The 12,398-nt window shown below is 56.9% G+C and overlaps 1 protein-coding gene across 1 annotated transcript in view; it reads left to right on the top strand.

Moving 5' to 3' along the window:
* The window catches only part of Casz1 (castor zinc finger 1), a 52,142-nt gene that overhangs the window by 31,426 nt on the left and 8,318 nt on the right, over positions 1-12,398 (top strand). Inside the window, exons 5-15 of the mRNA XM_005353708.2 lie at positions 749-817; positions 2,225-2,315; positions 2,903-3,067; positions 4,026-4,198; positions 4,410-5,257; positions 7,265-7,400; positions 7,607-7,670; positions 8,835-8,989; positions 9,099-9,221; positions 10,087-10,425; positions 11,820-12,018. Of these exons, the coding sequence (XP_005353765.1) occupies positions 749-817; positions 2,225-2,315; positions 2,903-3,067; positions 4,026-4,198; positions 4,410-5,257; positions 7,265-7,400; positions 7,607-7,670; positions 8,835-8,989; positions 9,099-9,221; positions 10,087-10,425; positions 11,820-12,018 (2,362 nt within the window). The remainder of the gene's footprint in view (positions 1-748; positions 818-2,224; positions 2,316-2,902; positions 3,068-4,025; positions 4,199-4,409; positions 5,258-7,264; positions 7,401-7,606; positions 7,671-8,834; positions 8,990-9,098; positions 9,222-10,086; positions 10,426-11,819; positions 12,019-12,398) is intronic.

Here is a 12,398-nt window from a genome sequence, read left to right as displayed (position 1 = left end):
ACTTACTGGCCTCCTTTGCCATGACCTGTTCCCTCTGCCACAAGGGCTGCATGCAGGCTGCAGTTGGTAGAAACCACTCACTTTGGGGTGGAGGTGGGGCCTGGGGTCCAGGGGGTGGCCTTGGCTTCTGCTTCGGAGCCTGGTCCATGGAAAAGACAGGAAGTTAGGTGGGGGTTAGGTGGGAACCGTAACCCAGGGAGAGAGGACTAGCCTGGATGATAAAACAATGGGTCTTGTAAGGCCAAATGATACCCTTCCCTCAAGCCATTTCCTCTGCCGTAGCAGCTTGGGGCTACAGGTCCTGGAGGCTGTGAACCGGGCAGATCTTGTCTGTAGCCTTTGGTTCGAGGGTGGGGAAGTAAATACCTCACTCTGCACCTGTGTCTGGTACTGTCCTCCTCTGTCCCCTCTCTGCTGCCTGGCATTTCTCCTCGGCCGTTACCCCACTTATTTTCATTGTTTGCTGGGGGCCTCAGGCCCTGGCTTCCCTCCAGGCTAACTGTAGGCCTGGCTAGGCCCTGCAACCCCACCTGCTTGGGGGTAGCACACTCCTGTCAGAGGTGGGCTAACCGAGCAGCTCTGGGCTTCGATCAACACACCTTTTCAGTACCAACTTGAGTGTGTCAGAATGATACAGGGCCCAGGAGAGAGGAACCAGGGCCCAGGGCAGGGAGCTGCCCATCAGATGCTCCTAGGGCCTGAGGCCACCCCCATCCGCTAATCGGCTGTGCCCTGTGTGTCTTACCAGGAACGGATTGCCCACAGATAAACCAGCTGTCACCGAAGATGTAAACATTTACCAGAAATATATTGCCAGGTAGGCCCCTGGGGAGGAGCCTGTGGACAGAGGTTGTGGGGTGGGGGGAGCCAGGAATGCCCAAGGACTGTGGGACCACCTATGTATTAGCTCACCCCAAAAGCCAAGAGGCTGCCTTCTCCATATTTCGTTTCTCTGTCTCTTACTGCTCAAGAGAGACTGCTCGGGGTCTACCTTAGACCCTCCCTTTTGTGGTAGTACAGGCCACACAGCCCTTAGGCAACTTATAAGCCAAGTAGGGCTGCCACAGGTGAGTAGGGGGCCCCTGTGCAGCTGACCTGGGTCCTGCCTTCATGTGGGGCCTTGGATAGAGTGCGGACTCCAGGAAAGCTACTGCGGTTGAGGCAGCCATTCTCCTCCTGCCATGGCCTGCTGGGATCCAGGGGCTGGGGCTGGGGGGCATTCTGATGAAGCCAGACTTAGATTCATCCTGAAGGAGGCAGGGTTGGCGATGAAGATCCATCTCCACACAATCCCCAAATTGAGGCTCTTAAGGGACATGTGGCAGGGGTCATGCCCTGGCGGCATCTTTCCTCTGGTCTTCCATGCTCTTCCTCACCCTCCACTCTTTATTGTTATCACCGTCATTACTATTAGTGTCTCAGCAGATGGCCCTTCTGGCAGCTTCCATTGAAATACTTATTGCTGGTGGCTCTCCCTGTACAGTGGGGCTCCCCACCCCCTCATAGAGTGCGTCACCCACGGAAGGGAACAGGCTTGCTGAGCAAAGTGCCTTTCCCAGGGCCGTCATGGCTGGCTTTCCCCGGAATGGCTGGCCCTGTCTGCCCACACCCTAGCACGTCCAGCCCCAGAGAAGGGCCATCCAGTGGCCGGCGGTCCAGGCCTCACGGCTGTGCGCTTGGCTGGAAAGTGAGCTCCCTGCCGCGGGAAGCCAGACAGATGCCGGGCTTTAAAAATTCATAACTCTGGACTGTTTCAAGTGTCAGGAAAAGCCCAGAACAGAGAGAGAGAGAGCCTTCAACACCTCTTAGAACATCCCAGGGTTGGCTCAGCCAGGGGCCCCTCCCTGGTCAGAGCTGGCGTGGTGGCGGGGAGGGCTGGTCAGGCCACTGCTTGCCAAAGCGTGGGGCTCTAGGTCCCCTCTCTGCTCTGTCTTACTCCGACCCGAGTTCCGACCTCTGCTCCATCTGGCGCTGCCTTCCAGGCAGGTTGCTGGCAGTCAGACAACTTGGTAGGCCTGGCACTCCTGACAGGGGCAGTTACTGCCTCTGGCTTTCCTGTACTCGGCCACTTCACCCTCGACCCTCTGTTTTTCCACCCAGGCCCTCTAAACCCCAGAGCATCTTCAGGACCTAGGCAGAAACAGCTGTTCAGACCTGGGTTCTAGAAGAGGCCTTTCAGGGACTGGCATCCCAAGATGGGTCTGACCCTTTCACCTCTCTTCAGGTTCTCAGGGAGTCAACACTGCGGCCATATCCATTGCGCCTACCAGTACCGAGAGCACTATCACTGCCTGGACCCAGAGTGCAACTACCAGGTACGGGCAGCACGTGCACTCTTGCTGGACGTAGGCAGGCGCGAAGGGTCCTCCACGAGCCGTCTGGGTTTCACATGGGTAGGCAGAGAGCACAGACCAGCAGTCTGCATCCCCAGGCTCCTGAGCCTCTAAGTTAACTGTCTTTCCAGGCCTTTCAAGGGTTTGTCTTACTGCTTCATTTTCAAGACAAAATGCTGAGGTCACATGCTCAGGGCTGCTGGCAAGTGCAGAGCCGGTGAAGAGGTAGCGCTAGGCTGTCTGCACAGGCTGCGCCCTCTGTCCCACCTGATGAGCCCACGCACTGAGCGCTAGGTAGAGCCCTGGCCTTCAAGGCTAGCCCAGCTGGTCTCTATGCTCCTGGGTGTGGCTATTGGGAGAGGTCAGGGAAGGAGTTCCCGAGACTTTGGAATCATTCCCACCAAGGGCCAGTATGCCGGGAACTGGCTGGGCAGTCTGGGCTGCCTTGACCCTAAGCAGGGTTATTTATAGGGTGACCCGAGGGCCTTGGGGCCAGCCCTGGTCCAAGCACTCTTGGCACATGGACTGGGGGCACAGGCTTCTGCCAACTTGGTGCTCTTTCCTGGCAGAGGTTCACAAGTAAGCAGGACGTGATCCGACATTACAACATGCACAAGAAGCGCGACAACTCCCTGCAGCACGGCTTCATGCGCTTCAGCCCGCTGGATGACTGTAGTGTCTACTACCACGGCTGCCACCTCAATGGGAAGAGCACCCACTACCACTGTATGCAGGTGCCTGCTGCTTCTGGAACCGGGGACGGGCCTGCCCCAGTAGTCAGGGGCCTCATTGGCCAGGACCCTCCTTTTCTCCCGGTCCAGGATAGGGGTGCCTGGCCAGTAGAGTCCCAGAAGCTCAGATATCGGCAGTGTCTGGTGGCCAGGGTGGGGCCTTCCCTGTTGCCATACTTGGTGTGGGGGAAATTCAGTGAGCTGTTTATATAGACCGACATTTTTTGGGCTTTAACACCAAGAGCAGCATTGCAAATGATCTCTGCAGAGGTTTTTGTTTAATTCTTTGTTTTAATGCCACACTGAGTCTGGGCTTTTTCAAGGTGTCAAGGCCAGGAGGAGCGACTTTGGGTTGCAAATAGCAGCCTGCATGCCTCCCCCGTATTTGTCAGGGGTTGTTAAGGCCTCTGTGTAACAACCTGGTGTGAAGAGAGGGGGGCCACCCTCTGGGCCTGAGATGGTGCAGACACTGGCACAGGCCAGCCTTCAGGGGTGTTCAGAGACACTGCTTTTTACTCAATATGGCAACATTGCCTGCCTGGCCCAGCTGCAGTGGGTGGGAGGGCCCCGTGCCCAGGAGCCATCCACTAAGGAAGTCCCATAGCTAAAGGTGACCTCCAGGGTCCAACCCTTGTCCAGTCCTAAAACTCGAGAGATAGAGCCACCAACTAGGACCCCAAACCTAATTTCTCCAGAAGGTCGGACCCTCATCTGGGCCTGAAAGTATACTGAATCCAAAGAGCCCAATACTCTGCAGACAGATCCCGGTCACTCCTGGGGAATGCTGGAGGGTCACTGGAGGTTTTTTTTTTTTTTTTTTGCTTCAGAGCTTGGGTTAACCTGAGGAGTGTGGAGTGTGAGGTTTGGAGGTGCTGGGCTGTAGCTTCAAGCTACCACACTGAGCTCAGTTGTCCAGGGAGGACCGGGCTTGCATCCTCTAACCAAGTTCCGACCTGTGCAGGTGGGATGCAACAAGGTGTACACGAGCACCTCGGATGTGATGACCCACGAGAACTTCCACAAGAAGAACACCCAGCTCATCAACGATGGCTTCCAGCGCTTCCGAGCCACCGAGGACTGCGGCGCGGCTGACTGCCAGTTCTACGGGCAGAAGACCACGCACTTCCACTGCAGGTGAGTGAACGGCCCATTGGAGGCTGGAAGAGGAGGCACAAGCAGGGACGCAGGCCATGGATCGCCAGGGCCCGGCTCCTCCTGGAGTGGAGGCCGAAGTCTTCCCCCGGGGTGGGGGTGGGGGCGTTCTTCCCAGAGCGTGGAACCATCAGGGCAGGGCCTCCCTTGGTTCCGCGAGACCCCCGTGTCAGTCTCCTCGTGTCCCATGCAGGCGCCCCGGCTGCACATTCACCTTCAAGAACAAGTGTGACATCGAGAAGCACAAGAGCTACCACATCAAGGACGACGCCTACGCCAAGGACGGCTTCAAGAAGTTCTACAAGTACGAGGAGTGCAAGTACGAGGGCTGCGTGTACAGCAAGGCCACCAACCACTTCCACTGCATCCGCGCCGGCTGCGGCTTCACCTTCACCTCCACCAGCCAGATGACCTCACACAAGCGCAAGCACGAGCGCCGGCACATCCGCTCCTCGGGCGCCTTGGGACTGCCAGCCTCGCTGCTGGGCACCAAGGACACGGAACACGAGGAATCCAGCAACGACGACCTCGTGGACTTCTCCGCCCTGAGCAGCAAGAACTCCAGCCTGAGCGCCTCCCCCACCAGTCAGCAATCTTCCGCGTCCCTGGCTGCGGCGGCGTCTGCCACCACCACCGAGGCTGTACCCAGCGCCACGAAGCCTCCCAATAGCAAGATGGCTGGCCTGCTGCCCCAGGGCCTGTCTGGTTCCATTCCGCTAGCATTGGCCCTCTCCAACTCAGGCCTCCCCACAACCGCACCCTACTTCCCTCTCCTTCCTGGCCGCGGGAGCGCCTCACTGCCTGTGGGATCTCCAGGGCTCCTGGGCACCATGCCCTCTGTGGCCACAACATCAGCAACCCCTGACATGCCAGCTCTGGTGGCTTCTGGAGCTGGAGACTCAGCCCCAGCAGCTGCCACCTCTCTCCCGGTGCCCCCTGCCTCCATCATGGAAAGGATCTCTGCGAGCAAAGGCCTCATCTCACCCATGATGGCTAGACTGGCTGCGGCCGCCCTCAAGCCCTCTGCCACCTTTGACCCAGGTGAGCAGGCTGGGCCCTGCCCGGTGGACAGGCACACTTGGAGACTGGCAAGCCCCAGTACTCAGACTGAAGAGCACAGGGGAGGCTGGGAAGGATGTAGGCCAGGTCCATGCTCCTGCGCCTCCCACCCAGCAGCTCTTTCCCTTTGCCTGGTCTCTGACTTCGTCCTGTTGATTTTCTCTCTGGGAGTCCCTCATTTTGGCCACACAACCAAGGACTTTGTGCCTTTGCTTTTCTATACGCAGAGCTGGTCAATAGTCCCTGTCTCTGCACGCTAGGGTGTCCCACTGGCTCTGTCACCAATGAGTCCCTGAGCAGAGCTACCCCAGGCCCCCTCTTCTCTTGGTCTCCTCTAGCTGTGGAACATGAGCCCAGGGGATGGGTATTCACATTCCAGACCTGGACAGCACCTTCAGGCCAGGAGATGACACTCTGCTTTCTCCCTTGTCCCCCTTCTCTCTCTGACTCCTCACTCCTTCCCTTCCTTTTCTTTGGAAGGCTGTTTTTATTTTTATTTTTGTTGTTGGTGTGTTTCCCCTGCCCTTCCCCCTCAGAGGGTACCCAGTGCTGTTTGGATTCCTGGAAAGAGTTCAGCTCCCATCTGGGATACGGTTGCTTTCACTGCATCCACAAACCCTAGTGCTTGCCCAGAGTAGCCTGCTGGCTGCTTATGGAGCTGGATGCTGAGGACAGAAAGAGCCTCACCCTGTGGAGCTGTTGGGGCAGGGGCAGATCTGCCCCCAGGCATATCCTCAGCAGCCTGACTGTCTAGTCTTCACGCTCTGCTCCCATCCAAAACCATCTCAGAATCCGCCAAGATTGAGGGTCTCTCCCTTCCCCCATGCGAGGCTCTGATCTGGCCTCTTGAGGATGTTAGTTGGGGACTGGACCTGGGCTTTTGCTCTGGAACCTAGGGTAGGTGACTTAGGGGGCTACTGTAGTGTGGACTCCCAAGGGCTGGAAGTTCTCTCGATTCCCAGTGAGAGGTTATTCTTAGCCCAGTCTGGAGCCCCTGTCTTCCACTCCAGTGTGGGAGGAGTCTTGCTGTAGCTCCGTTCCTCCAGCCAGGGGCCTGCAGGTAGGGCCACAGGAAACTGCAACTGACAGCTGGGTCACCTCTTTTTTTCCTAGAAAAATTCCTCCCCCTCATCCCCCCAAAAACAAAGGTCAGGCAAAGGGGAGGGGAGCTGTTTCCCCTTATTTTTAATAAAATGTCACTTGCTGTCTGTGGAGCAGCTCTCTGTAAACTGCTGTGCCTTGGGGCAAATGGATATTTCAGTCACTTGGGGCTCGTGGAGCAAGGCTCACTGGACACTGTCCTGTCAGCAACTTCCTTTGCCCCTGCCCCGCCAGCCTCTCGTGGCCTCTTCCCACCAAGCTCCCCCTTATCCCCAGCCAGGCATTCTGGGAGGGCCTGGAGTTTCTGCCCTGGACAGCTTGACAGACTGACGAGGTCACATAGATTGAACCACCCTGATTGGCTGTCAGCCTTGATAGCCCTGACACAGCAGATGCCCTCCTCAGGCATGCTCAGTGCAGACAGGGTTGTCGCCTCGGCAACAGTGGGCAGGGACTACAGAGGGGCCGCTCCCAGTCCAGATCTGCCACTTTCCCTCAGCATTAACAGAGTCTTTAATAAAAGCTTAGGCGGCAGCCCCACAAATCGACTGTGACAGTTGGCGGAGGAAATGAAGGGCCCCTGTCCCCGCCCAGGCCCCCTCCCCAGCCTCCCATCTTCCTCCTCCAGGAGGCCCTAAGCCAGGACAACTTTGACATAATTTTGCAATAATTATCACTTGAAGAATTGCCACACAGGGGTATACGTCGCAAGTGATCACGTCAGTGGAAAGAATCGCTGACCAGCAGCTAGTTCTCCCGGGGGGTCCCCCCTGCTTACTTGGCCCACAGTCAGCCCTTCCTTTGGGGCAGGGGTGTGGGGGCACCAGAGTTTGTGAATATGTGAAACCTGAGCCCCTCTGATCCCATCTTCCCTCCCCTCCCCTGCAGGAAGTGGGCAGCAGCCCACCCCCAGCAAGTTTCCCCAGGCCCAGGTGAAGCAGGAACCTGGTGACAGTGCTGGCACCCCAGGCCCCCACGAGGCCTCCCAAGACCGCAGTCTAGACCTGACTGTGAAGGAGCCCAGGTGAGGCAAGGCCAGAGAAGCCCTGCTGGCCTGGGCCCAAGAGAGGTGGCCTGGGCCTGTGTTCTCAGCTAGCCATGGGGACCTGGGCTCACCCTGTCCAGGGTTCATGCTGCCATTGAGCCTGGGCTGGCTGACTGGGAGGGAAGGGCCTCTGGGCCTGGCCCCATGGATGTCTGAGTTGAAGCCCCTTGGTTTGTGTGTTCTAGTAATGAATCAAATGGCCATGCAGTCCCGGCAAATTCATCTCTTTTATCCTCGCTTATGAATAAGGTAAGAACCATCCATCACACGCCTCCCATTCCCCACCCAGAGAAATTAAAGCCGTGCTGGGGGGCTGGGGGGATGTGTTTGTTTTTTAATGTTTTCCCTCTAATAAGATGAGTTTGTACCATTTAAATTTTGAGGCCATTTTTCATCGAATATAATTTCGGAGCCACTGCCTACAAATTAATTTAATGAACTGGCTGAAGAAATATATTTCAGCCCCTGACACCTTCTTTTCCCTTCGGATGGAGGGCTCCAAAAGCTTTTCCGGAACCCTCTAACTTCCCTGGCCCTCAGTTATTAATGTTATTTATTTATTTTATGTATTTTTGTTTGTTTAAAAAGGGGGTGGGGGAGGGGAGACCAAAGTGGAAGCGAAGCATCAATTTCCACTTTTCGGCTTGAGTAATGGTCTCGGACGCCTTCCGGAGAGGTCGCTCCAGAACATTTATTTTAAATAATGCAGGGTCTTTGTAAATTATACATCATCTCAAATATATTTCCCCCTTCACATGATAAATTTGACTGCAGCAAGATTAATTTGGTTACTGTACACAAGTGACTGGGTTGAAGAGAGAGCTGGGTCTGGGCTGGACCTCATGCGGTGGGTGGGTTCCAGCTGGGCACCGTGGGGGCAGCAGCACCAGCTTTGATGCCCTGCTGCCTGCCCTCTTCTGGTTGCTCCCTTGCTGTCCTCTGCCCTCCTCTGGTCACTGCCCCTGCTCCCTCACACTCCTTCCTCAGAAGCCTACAGGTTCCCTCCCACTTTAACAGTTGCAGCGGACCTGCTTGCTCTTACCCTCTTATGGGTGGCTTTTGTTCCCAAGAAACTCATAGCCTCCCCCTCCCCCTGCCAATCCCTCCTCCTGCATTTCTTTTGAATACCTTCTGGAAGGAGAACAACCAGGGAGCGGCAAAGTCTAGGGAGGGATGGGCTGCAGCGTGCACCCTGAGCCTCGGCCTCAGCTTGAATGATGGCTCCAGCAGCAGGCTAGGCTGCTCCCCGAGGCCCTGCCTCCAGGGGACCAGAGCCACAGTCTTTCTGATGGGCCAGACTCCTCCCTAGCCAAGGTCGAAGGGGTATGTGTGTTCTCTGCTCACAGCACACAGGGCTCAGTGACTGTCTGTCCTGGGGTTCCCCCAGCTCCAACCTCACCTCTGTCCTTACAGATGTCTCAGGGCAACCCCAGCCTCGGCAACTTGCTGAACATCAAGACAGAAGTGGAGGGGAGCCCCACTGTGGAGCCCTCACCTTTCCTGGGCAAGGCCGTGAAGGCGCTAGTTCAGGAGAGGCTGGCAGAGCCCTGGAAGGTGTATCTCCGCAGGTGAGGGCTCTCCAGAGAGTGTGTGAGGGGGTAGGGGGCAGAAGGTCTTGCTCTCGCCCACCCTGGTGGCCAGGCCCCCACCTCTGACAGAGGCCCTCCAACTGACTAGGTTTGGTACCAAGGACTTCTGTGATGCCCAGTGCGACTTCCTCCACAAGTCCCATTTCCACTGCGTGGTGGAGGAGTGTGGCGCGCTTTTCAGCACCCTGGACGGGGCCATCAAGCATGCAAAGTGAGTGAGGGTCTGGGGGGATGGAGAGGGTGGGGGGTGACCCTTAAAACAGCCCCATCCTCCCTGAGCTCTGGGCCTGGTTGGGCATGGAATAGAACAGGCCTCTGGTCACCCTCTAAGCAATATCCCGGTGAGTTGTCTCCAGGCCTCAGACCTCCCAAGGAAGAGAACAGGCTTCCCACCCTCCTGCACACAGCACCTGCCAGACCTAGTGGGGCCCGCAGCCCTGCACAGGTGCCAGTGAAGAGCGTTTAGAGAGGTCAGAGCCCAGCTAGAAAGGCTTGATTTGGATCCAGGGCGGGGCTCCTGGAAGAAGGCCTTTCCAGCACCGTGAGAGACCGAATGAATTGTGGCGACTTTGCCATCTCCATAGAGCTAAAAAGCAATGGCAACCAGCGCTGCCTGTAACAGTACCCCGTACCTCTGTAGACCCCAGACCCCGTGTCAGACTTTCCTGCCACCGCCGCTGAGCCAGAGCCTAGCAAACACTGAGAGTCCTCCTCCCTGGGACGCTCAGAACGACCTCTTGAAGGGAGGAGCCTGATGAGGCAGGCCTGTTCTCTCACACAGGGCCACAGTGTAGGGAGGAGCTCAGAATACAAGTCACCGGTAGAGAGATGGGGTTAGGGTCTAGCCCAGGTTCAAAATGACAGTGGGACCCAACAATTTGTTCTCAAGTTCCTCTGCTCAGGTAAGGTCATGGGAGGCCTCCCAGAGTCTCTGGCGGGAATGAGGTGGGGATACTAGGCTCCTGAGTTATGATAGGGTCACAGGAGGTGACAAGCATGCTTAGACAGGGAAGGGCTGACCTGGCACTGGGGCCTCTTGATTGATGTCCTGAGACACTTTCTTCTGCCTCTCTTAGCTTCCACTTCCGGACGGAGGGAGGAGCAGCAAAGGGAACTACAGAGGCTTCCTTCCCAGCCTCTGCGGCTGAGACCAAACCTCCCTTGGCGCCCTCGTCCCCGCCAGCGCCTCCTGGCACCATGGTCCCTGGATCGTCTTTGGAGGGGCCCGCTCCCAGCCCAGCCTCCGTGCCCTCCACCCCTACCCTGCTCGCCTGGAAGCAGCTGGCTTCCACCATACCCCAGATGCCTCCGATCCCCTCATCGGTGCCTCACCTGCCCACTTCGCCCCTGGCGACGACGTCTCTAGAGAGCGCCAAGCCTCAGGTCAAACCCGGGTTCCTCCAGTTCCAGGACAAGTGAGTCCCTCCGTGAGCCAGCACCTGTCCCTGTGTCTTGGGAGTGGGTGTAGCCAGGGCAACAAGGACCCCTGCTCCTTGCCCTTCAGAGTTACACTGCAGTCCCCAGCCTCTGGGACTTAGCCATCCAGCTGTACACCTGTACTGAGCACCCAGTGGGTGGGGGATGAGCATGTAAGTGGCCTTAACTCCAGTGGTCCAGGGGGATCCTGCAAGGACTGACTGGGGTGAGCTAGGTACAGGGTTCCTCAGGAAATGTCCTGGTCCTCAAAGAGGCTAGATTCCCTCTGGGCCACCTCGCTTCCGACTCTGTGGTGCATACCCAGGTTGAGTCAGTAGGGCGTGGAAGTCATGGGTGGGAACAGGACCTAGGCCCCTCCAGACCCTCCCAGTGGTCAGGGGTGGAAGGGACCTTCTTCACTTGATGGTGGTGGCTTCTTGCGGCGAGAACGGTGACTTTGTATCATAAAGTGTGTGGCTTCCTGTTCTCAATAAAAAGTAATAAATTGGATTATTTATACCACCTGAGTAACAGCTGTCCTCCCTCTCTGAGCACCTGGGGCCGGGCCCACGGCATAGAAGGGTGCAGTGTTTTTTTGTCCTTTTCCTGTCCCCTGTATCCCCCTCCCTTCCCTGATGAACCTGGCCAGAGTGCCCACCATAGGTCCAGTCTCTGGAGACCACATCTCCCCACAGCCCCCTGTAGACCGGGGACTCCCAGCCGTGGCTGCACCTCCCTGGCGTTCAACCCTCATAGACACTAGTGGGTGGCCCAGCTCTTCCTCCCTCATGGACACCTCCGATGGCCCCTAGCCCATCCCAGGTTCCTAGGTTCTCTGGGCAAGAGGGCGCTGTAGGCTCCAGTTGACCCTGGCATGTCCCAGCAGCTGTGAGCCTTAGCAGGAACCAGGCACATGTTACCACTTGCTCACACCCCACAGAAGTAGCACTTCCTGGTAAGGCTACCCACCCATCTGCAGTCTGTCAGTCAGCCGCCTCCACGGCAGTGCCATGTCTTACCAGCCAAGCTCTTTCTGGCATCCAGCCAGGACTGGCAGCACTATCCATTACTTTATGCCCAAGAAGTTATTGCAATCTTATCTCTAATCCTGAGGTGTGGCCTTGGAAACTACATGTCCCAGCATGCACTGCTCTGAGCACCCTACATATGGCAATCCCCATGTACCAGGCAAGAGTTCCCAAAAGGAGACAGGAATGCATGCTGGGATCTGTAGTCTCTAGCTGAATCATTCCGTTGAGCGGGAAGGTGACCCCTTGCATTCCCCTTGATTACACCCCTGGTGACTGAGGAGGGAACCCTAACAAACCAAGTGTGGACATTAGCGGGAGGGCTTGGGATGCCAATGACCTTCTGGGCTGTGGTTTCCTTGTAGCGATCCATGCCTGGCGACGGACTGCAAATATGCCAGCAAGTTCCACTTCCACTGTCTCTTCGGGAACTGCAAGTACGTCTGTAAGACCTCGGGCAAGGCCGAGTCCCACTGCTTGGACCACATCAACCCCAGCAACAGCCTGGTGAACGTGCGGGATCAGTTTGCTTACTACTCTCTGCAGTGTCTGTGTCCCAACCAGGTCAGTGAGGCGGGCGGGGGAGGAGCTCCTCCTGGCAGAGGCTCCACTTTTCACACCGTTTTTAAGTTGGCCTTCAGCAGACCCTGGAAAGGACACTTGCTGCCTGTCCCCGGAGCCCCTAGAGGCTCCTGGGCAGGGGTCCAGACTGATGCTCCATTGGTGAGGATTGTCATTTCAGGCCTAACTCCCAGTGGTGACCAAATGCTATCTCGGCCACTGTGTGTCTGACATCATTCATGCTCACCCTGGAAATAGCTACGTCCCCTTTCCCCAGAGGCCTAGAATTTTAAAATAGGCTCATTGGATAAAGAAATAGAACAGTCCATGCCTAGACAGAAAGGACAGCTCGGGTTCACTTCAAAGGCCGAGTCCCAAGACTG

The sequence above is a fragment of the Microtus ochrogaster genome, chromosome 10 (assembly GCF_000317375.1).
Source record: "Microtus ochrogaster isolate Prairie Vole_2 chromosome 10, MicOch1.0, whole genome shotgun sequence".
Lineage (NCBI taxonomy): Eukaryota > Metazoa > Chordata > Mammalia > Rodentia > Cricetidae > Microtus > Microtus ochrogaster.
Note: the sequence above shows the minus strand (reverse complement) of the source record. Positions and strands in the feature narration are given on the sequence as shown.